The 21355-nt window shown below is 34.1% G+C and overlaps 1 protein-coding gene across 2 annotated transcripts in view; it reads right to left on the bottom strand.

Moving 5' to 3' along the window:
* Nucleotides 1-3445: 3445 nt before the first annotated feature.
* The window catches only part of LOC142345835 (uncharacterized), a 56575-nt gene continuing 38665 nt past the window's right edge, over nucleotides 3446-21355 (bottom strand). For both annotated transcript variants that reach the window (XM_075398243.1, XM_075398242.1), the window contains 3 exons: nucleotides 8878-9089; nucleotides 4940-5305; nucleotides 3446-3976 (listed from right to left, as the gene is read on the bottom strand). In XM_075398243.1, coding sequence (XP_075254358.1) covers nucleotides 3717-3976; nucleotides 4940-5305; nucleotides 8878-9089 — 838 coding nt within the window. In that variant the 3' untranslated portion in view covers nucleotides 3446-3716. The remainder of the gene's footprint in view (nucleotides 3977-4939; nucleotides 5306-8877; nucleotides 9090-21355) is intronic.

Genomic DNA, 21355 nt, shown 5'->3' with positions numbered 1-21355 from the left:
TAACTCACCTTAACTGTTAAGGTAGATTTGCCTTTCCTTAACTCATCTTAACTAAACCTAACTTTATCTGAACTTTACCTGAAAAAGCCTCACTACCTAAAAAAAACCTTAAATTTTACTCTAACTTCCCTTAAATTTACCTTACCTTAACTTTACCTTATCAACGGTTTATCTTAACTCCGTTAAGGTAAAAATACCTTAACTTTATTTAGTGTGTACTTTTCATTTATAGCACAACAATGGGGTTTTGTATACATCTGAGCCAACTAATGGAATCATTTAAGATACCTAAATATCGCACCGAATAGATTTTGCTTTGAGAATTTTTTAATTATCTTGGTTCGCCTTTATTTTGAAGTTCCATTCATATGTTTATCGGGAAAAATTTGTTATTTATAAAATGATCACATCTATTATTGCTCTGATCACGACAGCTTTAACTGTTACTCTGCAACACTATTTCAGCCGGCACATATTTTGTAAATATCAGACACATTTTTATTAATAACCTTGATAATGTTGTTCACTATGGTGCTGTCAAGTTTTTTAGTTGCCAATCGGTATGTTAATTCTAAACATTTTCAGATTCAGTTATCCCTAATTCCATATTCGCTCCGCAAATCTTGGCTTTTCTCTGTGTAATTCAAGTCACTTTATTTGCGTAGCAAGTTGGCCATTTGAAATAGTAATGTTAATCTACATTGAACTTTAATAAGTGTAATAAGCACCCCAAATCACAAATTTGAAGAACTGTGTATATCCACGCGTAACGGAATACAAATCAAACTCAAAGAGAAAAAAGAAAAACTCACTGCAGTTTTTTTTAACAGTTCGCATCTGCTTTATTATTTTCTTTTCACAGCATTGAGCAAAGTTTTTCTCAATCAGTTTTCACTATTTCGAGATTCTTTTTAGCTGCACTAATTAAGCAAAACGTATCAGATACTATTGGGTAAAAATAATCAGAGCAAAAAATTATTTTGTTAATTTTTTACTGTCTTTTATATATTTTTGTAATTTTCCCTGTTTTCTCAAAAATTCATTAAACCAAATATAGCTATTCATAATAAAAATTAAAATGTAAAATAACCAACCTCATCCCATACCAACCAGGCTCACCCACCTAACAATATATACGATTTATATTTTCTCTTTTTTTTCACATCGTTTTCCATCAGATATCAGATATTTCAAAATGCTCTCCTTTCTTAACCGGTACTAACATCTGCAAATTTGAAATGAAGTAGCCTCTACGTCCTGCATAATGAAGATTTTGTTTATTCTCTACGATGCGCTAACAAAATGTAAACATTGTAGTTAAAAAAAACGCCGGCCTCGCATATATATTCCTCCATTTTGAAATAAGCACATAACGACTCAGAAGCTATTTCATCGAGAATAACAAACAAAAATCAAATATGCCGATGCCAAAACTCTAAAAGAAAAGACATAATAACACTTTCTACTTGAAAAGTCTGAACATCAAGCATTCTTTTTTTCTTGATTAGAGTTTGATTAGAGCATTTCAAAGTGCTTTTTAGAAATATGTCGTAATTTTAAAATTTTGTTGCCTTTAATTTTTTCAAGAAATTTTTAATTCAGTGGTAATTGCAAAAAATCTTTTAACATAAAGTCAGATAAAACTAATAAAACTAAACTTTTGATTTTTAAACAATTATGAAAATAATGAGAAGATTAAAGATGGAATGTTTTTTTTCTTGGTTCGATAAAATCTCAATGTAATTGTAATACATTTGATTTTATCAATCGTGATGTCTGTTGCCCTTATATGTTTCAGCTTTTTTGAATTGTTGAATGTTTGTTACTCTCGACTTTCGTGCTTTCATTGCTGAAATCAACTGAGGATTTTATTCACTAGAACTGGAATGCGAAATAGAGCATATAAATTTAATCTAGCAAAGTTTAAATTATACCAATCTTGGTTACACTTTTTTTGTTTCAATAGAAAAATAAAAAAAATGGCAAAATTAAATAGCACTCGCATTCTATTTATCAATTTTAAATTGCATCATTTGGTTTTTTAAGCACTCATTTAATGCGGACAGTGATGTTTGTTACAAACAATGGCAAGTTGAACTAATTCAATTGATGATTGGAAATATTCGCCAACAAAATAAACATTTTAATGTCACCTGTGTCACATCTGCAAATTTTAGCGTCCCATAAAGTTGAAATAAGCGAACGCTTCAAAATCCACTCAACAGATTTCAAAAGTCAAAGTTTAATACATGGTTGAATTTAATAAAAATTGATGCATAGTAACTTAATGGAAAAAACGTTGACTTTCAGATGACCACATTGATGCTCAACTGCCTGTTTTTGGACGTTTCCGAACGTTCGCTTATTTCAACTTTATGGGACAGACTATAATAAAACCTGCAAAGCATTGAAATATAGCACCAGCTTTTGAGACAAATTTGACAAAAATTTCTTTTTCTTGTGAAACTAGGATGCGTTCATCAACTTAACATTGGGGTATCTGGTAGCTATCATTGCGTATTATCTCAATTTGACAGGTAGACCAGAGGACTGCTAGTGGAGGGGATCAGAGTTCCATAAATTGCTTCCCAAATTTGATCCCAAGTTGGAGTAACACTGCGTCAAAAATTGAATTGTTACTTCGTAAAACTAAGGGGGTGCTAACCTTCGACAATCAGTATAAATAGAAAAAAATATGCCCCGAAAACAGAGGGTTATTGAGCATGTAAACTTATAAAAAGAGTGAGCTTGGAGACATATAGATTCCCTTCGATGAACTTCGGCTAATTCTGGACCGATATAGAAAGATTTTGGTCAGAAGCAAACGACAAACTAACCCCCCACCCCAACCCCTCCTCGCTATCCGAATCTTCTCCATCAGAATCCAGGTCCGAATTAGACATAGTTCAAGATGAAAGGGGAAATTAGCGATAGCAATTCTCGTTCTTGAAGATACTGCAAATTTCACTGTTCTGTTCTGTTCTCAGTTCTACAAAATATTTAGCGTAAAACTTTATGTATAGTTTGAAGAATAGCAGCGTTAAATATTAAACAATTCAACAAAGGGGAAAAAGAGTTGACCACTAAGCTGGCGCAGGGGGTATAATGGAAAATATCCCTTTAAACTTAAAATTAAGGTTAGGGCAAAACAGAATATTAATAAAAGTTATTTAATTTACAGTGGATAAAATAATAAGTACAATAAGATGGCAATTCATAAACCACTTGGTTATTACAAATTAACTAACTACTTGGATTCCCTGAATAGTTCAAGGCCAGGTTAACGTAAAATATCTGGTCCGATTTTCGTCTGCTCGGGCTGATAAGACTTTACAGGATCTTTTCCGTATTTCTCCTTCCCCCCCCCCCCATCAGAGCGTAGTAGGTGCATATTATTTGCAACCCTTGAGCGAAAGTGCCGTATTTTTACTACGTAGAAGCGCGCGCTCTCTAACTCAAGAACTGTGGGCATCCCAGCAAAATTTTGAGGGAACAAATGGAAAAGATCCACAAAATGATCCGAAAGCCATATGGGTTCAATCTAGGCCATGAAGACATTTCGAATCGAGGATATGTTTTTAGGTAGCACTTCGTAAGTAGTGGTAGCGACTGTTGTGATATGGTCAAAAAAGCTAAGCTTTATCCGATTTGATTACAGATCCCCTTAAATGTTGGTTGTTGTACAAGGCAAAAGCTCTGTACTTCCGGCTACGTCCTCAGCATGTTTCCTCTGCAAAATAATTGAAAGGTGGATTCATGGAACGTTCAACATTCGGACCCTCCCATTCAGGTCCAAAAGCATCATGACTAAACATGGGATGGTGGTCAGCCTGCTCGTGATGGACTTCGTCTCCTACCACAGCACCGGTTGATACAATTGAAATAGCGTCACCCCCGTTCTTCATCTTGTCCTCTTCTGATTTCACACAGGGAACGATTCGTCGTAGGAAGGCACGACAGCAGTAGACGATAATAGCTGAAAGTGGTTTATATCAATAAGCCAATCGGCCAATGTACGAAAGGAAAATCAAACTTACTTTAGGCAAATGAAATAGGTATCTAGTTTGAGCTAAAGCAGGGCGGGTGTCAAAATTACCGCATTCATCTTATTAAAACTTTTTTAAGAATACCATTGTCGCCGTTTCACGTTACTAAGAAAGAGCAAGCGTTTTTTCAGGTGATTTTAAAATCCTTTAATCTACTGTTATTGATAAACGTATGACAGGACAGTCGAACCTAGCCGTTTCACCAGCTACAAGGCAAAACTTTTTCGTTGCATATTACATCAAGTGTTTATCGTGTGAAAAACAAAAAATGACTTTTTGGTGTCTGATAAAACGCAGGTACCCCAATTTTCTTCAATATACTTCTCGGAATTAACTTTAATTAACTTTTTAAAAAGCATCGGATAATTCTGATTAATCAGTGGTTGTTCAGTTTTGCGAGAGATGATGGAACATACAGGCTGAATACGCTATAAGCATTAGTGACCAACAAAATTACACGTCAAATTTTCGAGGCAAAAATTCAGACTCATGAAAAGACTTTGTCTTGACTCATGATTTGAAAACAGCCCAACCCAAGTATGGTTTTTTATTCGAGAAAATTTTGGGTTGAGCTAAAGTCCAGCGCTTAAAATTTTAGTCGAACAAAAGTCGAAGATGATAACCTATTGGGTCAAACAGAAGTCCAGCGTAAATATTTTGTGAAAAATTCACTGAAGTCATTTCATAGGCTAATTGGGTAGAGCACGGTCTTTCATAAGATTTTTCGGCCGAGCATGACTTTTTTCAAAAGTCAAGGTCCAAATTAGGGTTAATTTCCAAATAATTGCATTGAAGATATCTTGCCATAAGAGAACAAGATTGTCCGATATTATAACCATTTTTTAACGTTAATAAGCATGCAATTTTTTATGTGTAAATTAAAATTAGCCCACCTAATATTAATATGATGCAAATTACAAGAGCAACAGCCACATATATTTTATGCTCCCAAGAGAAACGCCACACTGGCTTCATCAACCCAACATCTGTCTCATTCACATTATTCGGATGACTTCGACTGAGGTTTTTATGGCTGAGATCCGTGTACTTCTCATCAACGGGACATTTCATTATTGCAGCATCAGGCATCATCGGTTCTTTGCTTTGGCCAGTTTGGTATATGCTGGACAATTTCAAGGCCTCGACTCTATCCTGAGGAATTGTGGTCATACCATCAGTTGGCTCGTTACTGAAGCGATGACGGTCTTTGCCGAATTCTGGAGGAAGAGGGTTCATGGCGCCACTCACAAAGCACGTCTCTGAAGCACATCAATTTGCATATTATCTTTCAGATGCTCACGATACCAATGATTCTCATTCAAAAAGGAAAATAAACGATCTGTCACGGGTTCAGTTTGTGCATTAAAAATTTTTTCATAATCTTCTTTGAAAAATCCAACGCCGTTTTTCCAAAAGGGTGATTGTGTCGGCTGAACAAATCCACCCATACAAAATTACTGATGTTTGTTTGACTGCAACACTCAAATTGGCTGTAAAAAAATATAGCGTGAGCAGTCCAATAAAACAAATCTAAAAAATCAAAATCAGCAAAAGTGATAATCAGACTTGACAATGAAAACAAAAGGGAAAAAATGAAACGGTATCAAATTAAACACCTGCTGCAAGAAATAGGAAAACTTTACTCCTAAAAACTAAGAGGAAAAAATCACCAAAATTTTAGAAAGCAAAAACTCATTTATTAAAATTTTAGGAAAAAATTACATTGTTAAACATTATAACACATCTGCAGGCTACAAAATACTCTTCTTTGGCCAATTCAATTTCACATTATTGGCAAAAAATGTTGTACGTAAGCCTCTAAGAGATCACAAACAAACGTTTAACAATAATACAAACAAGGCGGCTCGGTAATGTGCGATGGCACATAAGGTTCCGACCCCGCCCATCCACAATTTTGGCATAATTGTCTACCAAATGAGGAACAGATAGAAAAACCCAAAAATCATTTTTTTGCGAATCCCAAAAAAGCCCAAGTCTTTTTCAAAAAATTCTGTATGAACGAAAAGATAGCCTCCAAAGCAAATAACTCAGTGGAGTAAAAATTGATGCATTAGATTGCTGTAATATGTCAATATTAAGAAAGCGAGTCAAGACGAACAGCAAAATCAAACAACAACAACAACAAACATTAATTACATCAAAAAATTTATGTCCCTCTTAAAAACTAAATTTAATAACAAAGTCAACATACCGTCAGATAAACCTAAAACTAAACAAAAATAAATTATAAATCACCAGAAAACAAATGCGACCAGTCCATAAAAAGTTTTGGTAACAATTATACAAGAAAGAACAAAAACAGTAAAAAAAATTAACTTATTTTTTTTAAACAAATAACTTCAAAGTAATAAATACCATTAGGAATCAATTAATATTACCACAAATTTACGATTACCACTGCTTCTATAGAAGGGCATTAGGACCTGGCCTTATTCATTTTTTAAAGCAGCTAAAAAGAACAACAAAGAACAAACAAAATTTCAATTGAAACTTGCCAGAAAACGCTGTCAAAACCGTCAAGCCAAATTTTGGCACTCAAAAAATATTTGATTGCGCCTTCTTCAAACAGCTATAATGTAGTATGCGGCCATTCATTAGTAGGACTAGGTAACAAGTAGACAAAAAAGCAAAGTGCTAAAGTATGTAATACTTTTAATTTTTTATTCGAAACAAAATTACCTTCAATGTCATGAAAGGCATTAATTACAAAAAGAGCTATTTAAATAGGGTCATTTATTCATGAAAAGGAAACCTTCGAGACCTGTAATTATCCAGAATATTTCTTGCATCTACAAAAAGAACGTCAAATATGACAAAAATCAAATTATTTTACTTTTTTTTGTGAAAAACCGGTGTCGAAGCCAGTAAGGTCATAACAAATTCTTTAAAAAAAAGATTTTGGGACACCAATCCTTTTTATTCCCTTGACACCCATAATGTCATATTTGACCTGTAATTAACTAACGAGATTAGGTAACAAAAAGAAACAAAAAACAAAATTGCGAAGTTAAAAAGTTTTTTTTTTTAATTTTGGAAAACGATTGTTTTGAAAGTCATGAAAGCCATCAGCTATCTACTAATATCAGAATATCGGTTCTTCTATTCTTCCATGAAAAGCCAATGAAAGCTACCACTAAACAGGAAATTTCATACGACCGAAACGACAAAGTAAAAATGACAGTTAGAGACAAAATTAAAAAATTCAATTGATTTCTTCAAGAAAGAGGCGTCGAGGCCGTTAAAACGATGATGTATATCTTTCAGGATTTTAATATGTTCAATTGTGCCTTATTCTGAATGCTAATAAGGTGACATGAGAACTGTCAATAATGTGATAATGTGACAAAATTAGAAAACGTGAAAAACTGGCAAATATCAAAACAAACAAAAATCTGAAATCTTGTAGTATCAAAGCCAGAAAACAATAACTTCAGGCTTAAAACTGCAACCGAGAATAAATGTAAATAATAAATCAGTAGAAAGAAGAAGCAGTCTTTCTTTGCTGACACTAAGCTGGAAGTTAAACAAATTAAGAAAAAATATAGAGGAAAAGTTAATTAAGCCATTATTTATTGAAAAGTCACTTATTTTTAAAAAAAGAAACGACCATAAACTTTCAATTAAAAAACTATTGAAATGCAAAAACTATTAAAATGCATTAGCTTGGAGCTGCTTAGCAAGCGAATTGGTTGGACCTATCACTCCTGAGCTTTGATTTGATATGTTCTGTTCTTTTTTATTAAAAAAAAGTCTTTTTTTAAAGAAAAAAAGACCGACTGATTACAACCCGATTTTTTTGAGATTGTAACAGTCCAAGAATGGCCCAAAACTAGCCCTGCTAATACTTATTGTCCGTTAGGAACAATTGATTTTTCGAATGTTGTAGATATAGATAATTTGTTAGTTGAAAACTCAAAATAAATTCTGCAGTTTTGATAATCAACGAGTAAAGTTAGCAAAAAACGGCAAAGTTTTAACTACACTGTACTCTCAGCGGACTCTGAAGTAGAAATAGCCCCCCTCTGAGTCTACAAAGATTGTATGAGTGTTGTTTGGGGGTGTACTGTCGGCAAATTTAATCAAAGTGGACTAAAGTAGCTTATTTCGTGCTGTTTTGAAATGTTTATCCAGATTTTGTGACCAAAAAAATTAAATCAAAACAATCAATAGTGCTTGTTCGTCTTCAAAAATAAAATTAACGACACTATTCTTAAAAATTATAACAAATTTTAGCAAAATTGACGAAAATTTAGGCAAAAATTCCGGAAAATGTGAATAAAAACAACGTGAATTCACTCTTCTTTTCTCAGAAGTTTAAACCTCGATAACTCCCTGTAGAAAACGAAAATTAAAAAAAATCTTTTTAATTCCATATTCTACGCTGGACGAGCTTTCTAATGATACCAGTCTCAACTCTCTACGATGAATATATCGAGCGGCGAAAATTCACGGAACAAAAAAAACCCATTTGAGTATATAGTTCCTCCCCCCTCAAAAGGGTCGGAACAACAATAACAAAACCCTTATGAGTTGTGACTGACCTCACAAGAAACCAGTTTATCGAAAGCACAACTGGACAAAAATATTGAAAAATAAAACATATTGGGCTCAACGTTTTCAAGAACGCCATTTTTTAACCCCATATATATATATATATATATATATATATATATATATATGTATATGTATATATATATATATATATATATATATATGTGTATATATATATATATATATATATATATATATATATATATATATATATATATATATATATATAAATAGATGGCATTGAGATGATTGTACTTACTTGTTGTACAGATTCCGTCTGGAATCTCACTGCAGCACAAAACATCTTGAGGTAATCCCGCAGATTTATCTGATGGCTTAATTTTGTACCAGCAGTTTAAGTTAACGTGTTTCTCTATTGCGTACTCCTTCTGGTAGATGTACGTCTCCAGATGATGGGCCCAAAGTGTCAACTTTTCATTGCTTTCTGATTGGTCCACTGAGTGTACGAGGCTAAAACTATCAAAAATAACCCATCTGAGCTTGTTTGTTGGTTCCAGGGTCGAGACCAAATTGTTAACTTGTAAGAAACTGCAAGTTTTTTTCACAAAAGATGGTTAACTTGTAAAGATGGAGCTGTCTTGTGGGAGTAGGTATATAATATTTTCACTAAAATACTGGGGGAGACATTGGGGGCTTGGAAGCAGTGGACATTTCAACATCAAACACGCACGCGCAACGTTGAGCCAATTTATTTTTCCGACCCCACTTGTGGGGGAGGAACTATATACTCAAATGTTTTTTTTGTTCAGACAATTTTGGCCGATCGATATTTTCATCGGAGAGAAATGTGAGTGGTATCATTAAAAACCTCGTCCAGCGTAGAATTCAAAACTAAAAACATTTTTTTTATTTCGTGTTTTTGGAGGAGTTATTGAGGATTGAAGTTTTGTGTGAACACTGAATATTTGGCATGATTTTGTTCACTTTTAGTGTAATTTTTCTTCAAATTAGGATCTTTTTATTAATATATTAATTCAAAATTACATTTCAGGTCACAACATGAATCACTTGTGAATTCGTAATAGACAAAAAGCAATAAAAAAGACTAGTTCTGGTCTCATAGGGCAGTTTAGTACAAAAAAAATTCGAATTCTATTAGAGCGCTTTTTTGTGAAAATTGTTTTGTTTTCTTAAATCACATTGAAACTAGTCAAATTTCATATCGGGGTTCCGTTAATGAGAAACCTGATTTACAGTCTAATGAAGCCCAATGATCAAAAAACTTCGTTTTCAAAGAATCGCTTGTCTTTTTTGGCTTCGACGACTGAGTTTTCGTAATTTTAAATGGAATCTTGATTTTTTTTAGAATTAACCAAGTTTTTGGGGTCTTGTCGCATAGATAGGTTGACTAACTGTGCAATAAATTTCCTAATGAGCACTAAGTGAACCTATTTAGCGCTTTGAAAGGACAGCTAATGGCTGTTAAGACTTTAAAAATGATTATTCGAGAATTTTTTTTAACTTTAACCGATCATGAACTTAATTTCTTGAATTGTAAGTCATTCTCAGTAATGACAGGGTCCCCTTTCTTTCAATTGCAACCAAAATTAACCTGGTTGGCGGTTTTATCTTCTAACGCTTTGTTATATGACTTGGATTCCACAAGATTTCAAAATTTTTCAAAAAAGTTTTTGGATATTTTCGTACAATTGGTTCCTCTTGAAATCTTATCTCATTATCCTGATTTTGGTATCTCTCATCGGCTTAGAGAAGACGTTCAACGGATCATGGATAAAGTCTTAAGACAAAATCTTATGGTTTGAATGGGTTCGACACTTTCTTCTCGCACATTTCTAATGAATTTTTGGTTTTTGCCTGTATTTGTTGTTGTTTCCATAAACTTTTCGACACTTTTCTCGCTTATTTTTTCAAGTGCTGTTTTTGCCTGTTTTGTTATTCTTTAGGTAGCCGCACAAGGCTGACCAGTCTCATAAACTTTTAATTGAGGATCAAATGAATGATGTTACCCATAGCATTCAATTTAGAGCGAACAGTTTTAAGGTTTATGATATTATACTTTTAAAGATTTTGAAGGATTATTCAACTTTGTCAGTTTTTCTTGTTCTTTTCGTCAACTTGTAACTTATGCTCATCATTGCGAGGTCGCATACATATATACTGATATTATGACGTGACTGAAGTTTCATTTGTTGGACAATATGCGGTTTAATAAAAAGTTATTTGAGTGGTAAATTTGTGTTTCTCTTTCTCTTCCTTTAACACAACCGCGTAACAACAGATCCCAATAACTTTTGAATGAAGCCAAATGAACTTATTCTTTTATTCGGTAATTTTTTAGCTGAATTAGAAAAAGAGAAAATGAAATAAAATTACATTATATTCAGATAAAAGGTAATGATTTTAATGGCTTAATTACTTTGTGTTTCCGCAAAGATTGTAATTTGTTGTTCGTAATTTTTTGAGTTTTTATGCGTTTTTGGTCCGTTCCTATGACTAAGTCTAAGCAAAGACTTGATTTATTGGTTCCAAAATGACTTTTTAGTAAAGTTATCAAGAATTATTTTGTTAAAAGCTAATGACTTTTAAGACCTTTGAGATTATGTGGTCTAAAAAATTATGATTGTTTTTCAAATTTCGTCTCATTATTTCTTTTTGTCGACTTGTTACCTAGTCTCATTAAGGAAAAACCCATCTGCTGTGTAGTTAGGAAAAAATAAACTTGTGTAGTTAGGGTTTTGTCTGATTGTATTTTGACGTTGTTACTAGGTGCTTTTAAATTTAGATAGATTTTTTGCTGTAAACTTTTTGTTTTTGCTGGTCTTTTTAATGACAGATCTCATTGTAGTGGGCACGACTTTATTCAATTCAATTTTTAGTTTGGTTGTGTAGCGTTTTTTTAAAACTCAAACATCTATTTTCGATTATCTCTTTGTCAAATATGTAAGTCATGACAGTCAAGTCAAAAATGTAGATGAGCGCCGGTCGGAACATCATGTGCGAACGCACATTAACGAGCTTCCTTGTGTGATTGAATGAACAAATAACTTTACATCGAAATGCAAGTGTATATATCAAATAATTTTAAAGCCTCCAGAATAGATGACAGGACTAAAAAAGCTATTAGAATGAATTCTGAGTATAAACTGTATTAAACAATATGAATAGATGTTTTCATTAACAAACACGCAAGTCTGTCAATTTAAGCAAACTTGAGGCGATTGTTGTTTCTTCTCAGCCTTAGTATTTGTCGACGGACCGGGCCGGTCTTTTCTTGATAAATTGAACTAAAACGAAAAACAATTATTTCGATGGTGTTGAAGCAGCTAAAATCTTTGTTTATGTTTTGGTTATTCGAAAACTCAAGCTTCTGTTCAGGTATTTGAAAATTTCAAGCCAACAAATTGGTTGAAAAAATTCTTCTTTTGTAATCAGCACATAGCGCTGTTACAGATTCAAAGCAAAGTCAACTCGTTCCTTTAAAAAGTTTACCCGACCTCTTAATAATCTTAGAACACGCTGTAAAAAGAGGGTACTATCCTGCTATTGGCTACATCAATTTTCCTGGTTCCCGTTTATCTTCTAATAGTCGCTCTGCGGTATCTCCTTCGGTAATGTACTTTGAACGTTATATAGTTGAACTTTTCAAGCAACTCTACAAAGTTTACACTTTTATAACCAGAGATGTTTTAAAAATACAGAAAAATCGTTCTAATAAGTTTAATTTAAACTATATTCAAGCACTATAACATTTACAATAATATTGCAACAAAAAGGCAAAAGTAAGAGAAGGTTTACTATCTTGTTATTGTCCTCACAAAATTTCCCTAGTCTCCTCTTTTAAGTGGCCGTGTATTTTGTTTCTGTTATAATATAGCAAGGATTCACTAACACTGCATGTGGCTTGTTTTTTTGAAGTTTCGACATACTTTTGGAAAAATAACCAACTTTCTGATTAAAAAAGTTGCTGTTTCATAAATTTTGCTTCAAATTCATGTAATCATTCTGAGCAATTCTAAATTATGCTCACAAAACGCGTTTCAATCATAAAAATTTTAATGGATTACAAGGAATTTTTCAATATTTTCAAAATCTCATGCTCGGACGGAACTTTCCACTCAAAATCTTTGCCCCGTGTAGGCGCAAGTAGTTCATTTTACATTTTTCTTGAATCCAATTTTTCTGTTATCCACTGGAAAAGCAAAAGCTATAGAAACCGAAATTAACAGATTTTGCTCAAGAACATTTTCGGTTTTCGAAAAGAAACAGTATTCCTTACAAAGTAGAATTTAAAGCTCTCTACAGTCGTGAAATAAAAAGCTTATGTTATCTTTTAACAAATAAGCTTATGACCTATTGGTGTTTCAAAAAACTTTTAAGTAAATTGAAAAGAATCTCCAAGGAACTATCAGAAATTAATGCCGAGAGCGCACTCTATGTAGACGAGACATTAACAGGTTTGAACTCCGAAAGAATTAGAACAAATGGTAAGCTTCCAGATATAAAAACGTTGCTGCACACTAAAGTACCGACTATCCGCTATGTCCCTATCAATGTACGGTACAAATGGTCAGAGCTTTTCTCTGACGTCATTACTGATTGCATTGAAGATCCTAATAGATAACTAAACTGGAGAAAACTCTTCGGATTGTCTAAATGAATTTTACGTGTCAGTAACAGAGGAGGGCAAAAACACAGGCGGAACAACTACCAAAGATTTCTAGAAAGAATTAATCGCTGGAACTGCGGAGACTTTGGAGGGCTATGGAACGAAGCTTGCTCTTTGAAACAATCAAAACGATCAAATGATACAAATTCCGAAGAGATTATCAAACGTGCAAAAAATTTGTGTTTCCAGGGCCAATATGGCAGAGCAGCAAAAGTTTTGGCTTCTGATGGTTTTGCACCAGTCAACAAGGCAACTCTCGATAGTTTGAAAAAATTGCATCCCCCTGAAGAAAAGCCTATTGTAGTCCAAAATTTTTCATCACAAGCCTATCAATCCAGTGAGGAAAATAATTCGGAACACCTGAACCCGTTTTCAAGATTTACAGCAGCTGGTCCTTCAAAAATGTTTTCCGAGCATCTTTTGCATGCTGTACAGTGTACCACTTCGGATCAGTCACAAATTGCTTTGAGAGTAGTGACTAAGCTTGTAAACATAAGCTGCCGTGGGGAACTTCCCGAATTTGTTTCACAAGCTCTATGTAGTGCATCGTTATCAGCCTAGCTGAAAAAGAAAGGCGGTATTCGCCCTATTGCAGTCGGAGAAGTCTTGAGGAGGCTAATATCTCAATGTTTAGCCAAAGAAGCAAATTTAGAAGCAAAGGAACTTTTCCAGAGCCTGCAATTGGGTGTGGGAGTGAAAGGAGGAGCGGAAGCCATTATACATTCGAATAAGATTTTGTATGAAAAACTACTCATCTCTTCCAGTTCCTCGGGTATTTTGAAAATTGACTTTTGCAATGCATTCAATTCGATAAAACGCAGTGAAATGCTGAAAGCCGTTGCAACTTCAATGCCAGGCATTCCCGCTTTTACCAATTCCTGTTATTCACAACACAGCCAATTATCCTATGACAAATTTGTTTTTAGCAGTCAAAGCGGTATCCAACAAGGCGACCCATTAGGCCCCTTGCTTTTCTCTCTGACGCTCTGGGCCATTATAGAGAAAATTCATGAAACTGCGCCAGAGCTTCAACAACATTCCTGGTATCTAGATGACGGTGTCTTGGTGGGCTCAGAGGACGATCTCATTAGAACTTGGGATCTTCTATGCCAGCTCGGACATGACCGCGGCCTCCACGTCAGGGTCGATAAGCGCGAACTGTGGTCCACGGTAGATTTAGACAGACTGGATATAAGAATAAAACGAAAAGATATTTCGGTCCTTGAGGTTCATGGAGCTGCGTTAGGAACCCTAGAGTTTGTCTGCATGAAACTTAACGAAAGGATAGGGAAAATAAGGGTACTTTTCGGAAAGTTGAACTATCTTGATGACCCTCAGTGCGCCCTAGGTATCCTTCACCACTGTATTGGTCCCCCAAAATGGTGTATTCTTTGCGTTGTCAAACGCCCACAAGTCCAGTTAATAAATCCCTTAAAAAAATTTGATGCCCAACAGCGCAAAAAACTTGAGAATATCCTTGGAACTGTTCTTCCAGAAGAATCCTGGGCTCAAGCAACCCTGCCCATAACCCTTTCAGGGTTGGGTGTTCGCCAATGCCAAGATCAGTATAAAGCATCATACGTTGGTTCTGTTCTCTCCTCTGAAGATCTTGTTTCGAAAATAACCGGTGAAAGCCCAAAAAAGTTTTTCAGGATCTTTATTCCAGTATAGCACATCTGGACATTTCAAACCTCTCGCAAAAGACGATTCAGCATGCTCTTGATAACGAAAAATTTCATGGTCCCAAAGAGAATCTAGCTTGTGAGAGAGAATCCGCCCGACTTCTCTTATTGTCTGTTCGACATGCTGGAGCTTGGTTGTCTGCTCCCCCATTCCAGCTCTTGGGCTTCATATGACACCAAATGAGTTTAGAATTAGTGCAAAGTACAGGTTGGGTGTCCCTGTCTACGACGCCAAAAGGAAGTGCCCGTTCTGTAAAGCAGGAGTTCTTGACATCTATGGGGATCATGCCATTGCGTGTCACGGTCGAGGAGACGCAATTGCAAGACATGACAGGATTCCAGATAAAATAGTGTCTGCTTGCTCATCTGCGAATCTCTCACCAGTAGTGGAAAAAAAGAACCTAACTCCAGAAAGCCAGTCACGCCCTGGAGACATCTTTGTCCCGACTCGGAAAGCGGGGAAAACTGCTGCATTTGATGTAACTGTTACTTCGTCGCTGCAATCCAACTCTCTCACTAATGCGGCTACAAAGGCAGGATACGCACTTGATGCAGCAGATGAAAGAAAATATTGTCTCCACGACGATAACTGCCCAAAAATTGGAATCACATTTGTTCCCCTTGCAATTGAAGTCTTTGGCGGGATATCGGCAACCTTCAAGAAAACACTCAGGCAGTTGGCTGTGTTAAGTGACATCGTTCCTTCCAAGCGCAGGGGTTGTCTGTAGCTTTCTGTAAACTAATGCAATCCTTGTCATTCACCGCTATTTGGGGATCAGCGGAAATGTTGCTGGCACGGGCTCCCTAGTAGACTATTTTGCTTTTTGGGTGCTCGACCGCTCGGAGGGGAGATGGTTGATCCAGTACTGTTGCAATCATTATCGACAGATTTGATCAAGGGGTCTGCCTCATTGATTTTGACACGCTTTTATTGGCCAGATTTAACCTATTCAGATTAAGAACAGTCCAGATTGGTCCTTTAATGATGATTCGCCAAAACGATTGCAACAAACTGGAGACTTATCAATGTGCAGTTCTAGTATTTTTATTCTTACCTGACCAAAGTGGGGAGAATAAAAACATACATTTTACATGTGAAAAATAAAAAATGCCGATGAAATGAGATTCATAAACTGTTGATCTGTTGTATTGACAACCACCGTTTTGTTAACCAAGTTAATTGTTTTTAATTTAAATTATTGGATTTCGTTGATGTCGAAAGGAAAGAGTATTTTTGTAAGCAGAGAACAGAGAAAACAACAGCGAACGTTCTTAAGGTAGTCACCAAACAGGCCGATCATTGACAAAGGGAAAGAAAGTGAGCGACATTTGTTTGGAGTGCTTTATTGATAATTTGACACCTTGCAGTCTAGGTTTTTAAGCGAGACTGAAACAAAAGAGGGCAAGAACTCAAGTAATCAATCAAACTGTAGTTGTGGCCTCGACAGAAAAAAAAGAGGTCATTATTTTCTCAACCTTTATCGTTTACTTATAACTAGTTAATATTCTGGAGAGATACTTCGATGCTCAACTTTCTTATCTATTTCTTTGCTAAAAGTATCGAGTTCAAAATCAGCAGTTTTTGTTAGCAAAAAAATCAGATAGGAAAAAAACTCCAATAATGCAGCAATAACTTTATTAATAGTAGCTTCAAGTAGCCAGAATATCTGGTGTCGCTATCCGGGTAACAAAATATTTCTTTGAAGATAATGGAAAAAACTTCAAATGTAGTATGAAAAACTTCAATAATAATGAAAAAAGCAAGTCAACGGAAAAAGTTAATCAAGTCAACAGTCAAAACCAACCATTATGTTCGAATCTGTATCGAATCGATGAAAACCTAAATGACCGGCTGGAGGCAAGCACAAAAACATAGGAAACAATATGAAATTTTAAAAAGCAGATAGAAGAGACAAAAGAAAAATTAGATTGTTGAAAGCGACGGAAGCAACTCACGCTGCGTCATTCTCAGTGAGATATAGCTATATTTTACAAATTAAGCATAAATTATTTCAGAACGATAATATAGGTAGTCGATGGAACTCTTGTACGCAGACTGTTACATGAAAAACTTTTAAGCACTATTATTCAAAAGATGTAAATTGTAGATCAAAAAATCAGATGTCTCTTAAATTGAACAAACTTTACGTAAAAAGATTTTCTGGAGACTCAATTAAGTCCAACCTGTTCTTAGCATGCATTGAAGGAAAAAACTAAACATAATTCTAAAAGCAAACAAGGCGGCTCGTTAATGTGCGTTCGCACATGATGTTCCGAACCAAGCTCATCTACATTTTGACTTGATTTTCAACCAAATGAAGAAATAACAAAAACAGAAGTTTGAGTTTAAAACACCACCTATCTACTAACTGAATTACATAATGCCATGCCCTATTACAGCGCCAATGACCTTAAGAGACTACGAGACAAGAAACAACTAAAAAAAATTAGCAAAAACAAAAACAACCAAAAAAATTAGCAAAAACGACTAAATAAATTCAGATAAAACCTTAACTACTCAAATTTAATTTCTTCTAACTACAAAGCGGACGGAAAGTTTTCTTAATGACACTATGTTACAAGTCAACAACGAGAACGATCAATGAGGCGAAATTCAAAAATTAGTCAACCTTTTTTAAACCAAAAAACTCCAAGTCTTAAAAATCATTAGCCTTTAACTAAATAATCCTTGATAAATTACTAAAAAGTTACAACAAAACCAAAAAACTTTGTCTTGGGGTAGTTTTAGCCTTAGAAACGAACTAAAGAAAAGCCTAAAATAAATAGAAACGATTTCCGAAAACACAAACTATTGCTACCATTAAAAACATTAGCTATTATCTGAATATTATGTATTCTTAATTCAATTCTTATTTCTACTGATTCAGCTGCAGCAGGAATTACACTGATGGATAAAACAAGTTTATTTGGGCCACATTTGTAAACCATTTGATCTGTTACTACGCGATTGTTCTGAAAGAAGAGAAAAAGAAGCGAAAAAAATAACCACTCAAAAAGCGTTTATAAAAACGCATATTGTCCAACAAACCGAGCATTGGTGACAAATAAAATCAGTAGATATGTTATTTTTTGGAATACCAGAAATTGGATGTGACCTCTCATTGATGAAAGTAAGTTACAATTTGACGAAAAGAACAACAAAAACTGAAAAGTTTGAAAAATGTTTGAAAATGTATATCATAAACCTCAAAATTAAAGGCTGTAATCTGACCAAATCAGTCGGGGGTAACATCATTATTTCAATCCTCAGTTACAAGCCTAAGAGACTTGTCAGCTATTTACGGCTACCTAAAGAACAAGAACAGGCAAATACAGCAATAACAGGAAAAACAATTGAGCGAGAAAAGTGTCGAAAGCATTAAAAAATGAACTTTCAAATAAAAACTGTTCTATGTTCAATTAATTTTTTTACCAGCAATGGGATTCGTCTTTTTTATCAATATAGTTTCAGTAAATCAAATTTGAACAAACATATCAGAACCACGAAAATTTTGAGAATACTTGTATCAACGCCATTAATTTCATTAGCTTTCAACGGAATCCACTAAATACGCTAAATTACGCCTCCATGGGACACCAAGTTTGTTGGCCATTCATATTTGGTCAATAAGACCTTACGAAAAGTTGTTGATATGAAAACAACAGCAAAGACAGGCAACAAACAATAATTTAGTAGAAAAGTAACAGAAGAACGTGTCGAAGGAATTTAAATCATAAGTTCATCTCTGAAAACTTTATAAATGATCCGTTGAACATCTTACCTAAACTAATGGAAACTATTAGTATTAGGATAATATGATAAGATTTCAAAGGATCCAAAAATAAGAAAAAGTACCCGAAAATTTTTCAAAAAAAAATGAAAACTAGTGGCATTGAAGTTTTAAAACTAATGGGTAGAAGATAAAACCACTGACCAGATTATTTTTGACTACTTTGGAAGGATCCTGTAAGTACTAAGACTGACTAACAGTCCACGAAAAAAAGATTAGGATCGGTTAATGTTCAAAAAATTTTCGAAAACTTTTTTTAAAGTCTCAATAGCCATTAAACTCAAAAGCTTTTAACCGAGGTCAATAACTACGCTCAGAAATAAGACGATGGCAGAAAAAATGTTTGTCATGGATAGATAATCAAAAAGAGATCACAACAAGTCTTATGACTACGAAAACAACAACAAAATCAGGCACTTTAGCTTTTCTCTGAAAGCTTTATCTGTGATCCACTGAATGTCTTTTCTAAGCTAATGGAATTAAAATAATATTTGGATAATATGTATAGTATTTGGATAATGTGATAAGAGTTCAAAAGTAACCGATACTACGAAAATATCCATTTTTTTAAAAATTTTGAGTTCTTGTGTTATTAAAGTCATATAATCAATGGTTAGAAGATAAAACCGCCAATGAAGTTTTGTTTTGGTTTCAGTATAAAGCAAGTGGGTTAAGCCAATACTGAGAATGACTAGCAGTTCACGAAAAATTTAAGATTGGTTAATGTTCAAATGTTCAGAAAAATTATTTTTTAAATTCTTAACAGCCAATAAATTCATCAAATTTCAACGGCAGACATTATATACACTAAAATATGCTTTAATAGGAGTATGGGGATGTTTGTCATTCATAGCTGATCAATAAGACATCACAACAAGTCTTATGACTATGAAAACAACAACAAAATCACGCAAAAACCAAAAATTCAGTAGAGATGTGCGAGAAGAAAAGGTCGAAGACATCTGAAACCATAAGCTTTACTCTGAAAAATTTATCAGTGATCCATTAAACATTTTCTTGAATACAATAGGAGCTGTCATTTTTAGGATAATGAGATAAGATTCCAAATGTAACCAATAATACGGAAATATCCAAAAAAAATTTGAAATTTTTTTGAAATCTTGTGTCATTGAAGTCATATTACTAAAATTTAGAAGATAAATCCGCCAACTAGATCAAATTTGATTACAGTTGAACGGAAGAGGGTGCTGTAATCACAGAGACTGACTTACAGTTCACGATAATAAGTTTATTATTTGTTAATCTTAGAAAAAATTTCGAAAACTTATTTTTAACGTCTTAACAGCCATTAGCTGTTACTCACTCGAAGCACTAAGTATGCTCAATTAAATCTCATTACGGAACATATTGAGCTGTTATTCAATGAGTTCATGCCATAAGATTCCAAAATATTAGCAAAACCCCAAAAAGAAATTCAAATTTTCATTTAAAATTACAAAAACTCAGAGTCGAATTTTAAAAAAAACATGAGCAATTCCTTGAAACGATTTTTTTTGTAAATTAGGCTTCATTTGACTGTAAAGGAGGTTTGTCATTAACGGAACCTCGATATAAAAAGTGACTTGTCTCTAGGTGACTTTAAAAAGCAAAAAAAAAGTAGAAAAGTTTTATAAAAGAGCTCTCAAATAGATTCCGAACTTTTTTTTTGATATTGAAGCTCCCTATGAGACCAGAACTAGTCTCTTTTTTGCCTTTAGTCTTTGAGGAACACAAAATTGGTTCAATTTTTGGCAAGAATTTTAAGTTTCAAATGCTATTTTTATAGAAAAAATCTTAATTTGAAGAAAAATCACGATAAAAGTGAACAAATAACCCGTGTTCACACAAAACTTCAATCCTCTATAACTCCTCGAAAAAAAAACGAAAATCAAAAAAATCTTTTTAATTTTGAATTCTACGCTGGACCAGCTTTTTTATGATACCACTCATATTTCTCTGCGATGAATATATCGATCGGCCAAAATTGAATGAACAAAAAAAACCCATTTGAGTATACAGTTCCTCACCCCACAAGTGGGGTCGGAACAAAAATAATTAATTCAGGCGCTGAGACGCAAATACAGTGTTACAAGGCAGCGGATAAATTGGAAAAATCAGCTCTATTGAGTACAAGCTTGGCAGGACTTTTAGGAAATATGAAATAAATCCCATTGCTCTTACATATTATTAGCCGGAACTTTTAAACCTCGATAATTTGGATTCATATGTGTATTGACAACCTGATCCAAGACCTCAAAAGCAATCAAGTATTTTCTTTGGTAGGGGGCTGGCTATAAACTCTGCCACAATGCACTTTAGAGGTGCTTAACTCTTTTATATAATTCCTAGCTAAAGTTGGCGAATTCAAAACCAGCATGTTTTATGCTCAAACCATAGATACGAAAAAAGAACTCAAACAACAACACAAAATGTTAAAAACCTAGTAGCTTCAAGTAGCCATTATATCTGTTGCAGTATCTGGGAAACAAAGTATCTTTTCGAGGAAAATCTTCAAAAAAATTTTTTAGGAAAGCCAACGGAAAAGCTAAATATTTCGACAGTAACAACCAATTTTAATTTACGAACCACTTCATATGGATAAGACAGAAAAGTACA

This window comes from Convolutriloba macropyga, chromosome 9, assembly GCF_964194025.1.
Source record: "Convolutriloba macropyga chromosome 9, txConMacr16.3, whole genome shotgun sequence".
NCBI classification, from domain to species: domain Eukaryota; kingdom Metazoa; phylum Xenacoelomorpha; order Acoela; family Convolutidae; genus Convolutriloba; species Convolutriloba macropyga.
This window is presented reverse-complemented; position numbering and strand designations above follow the sequence as displayed.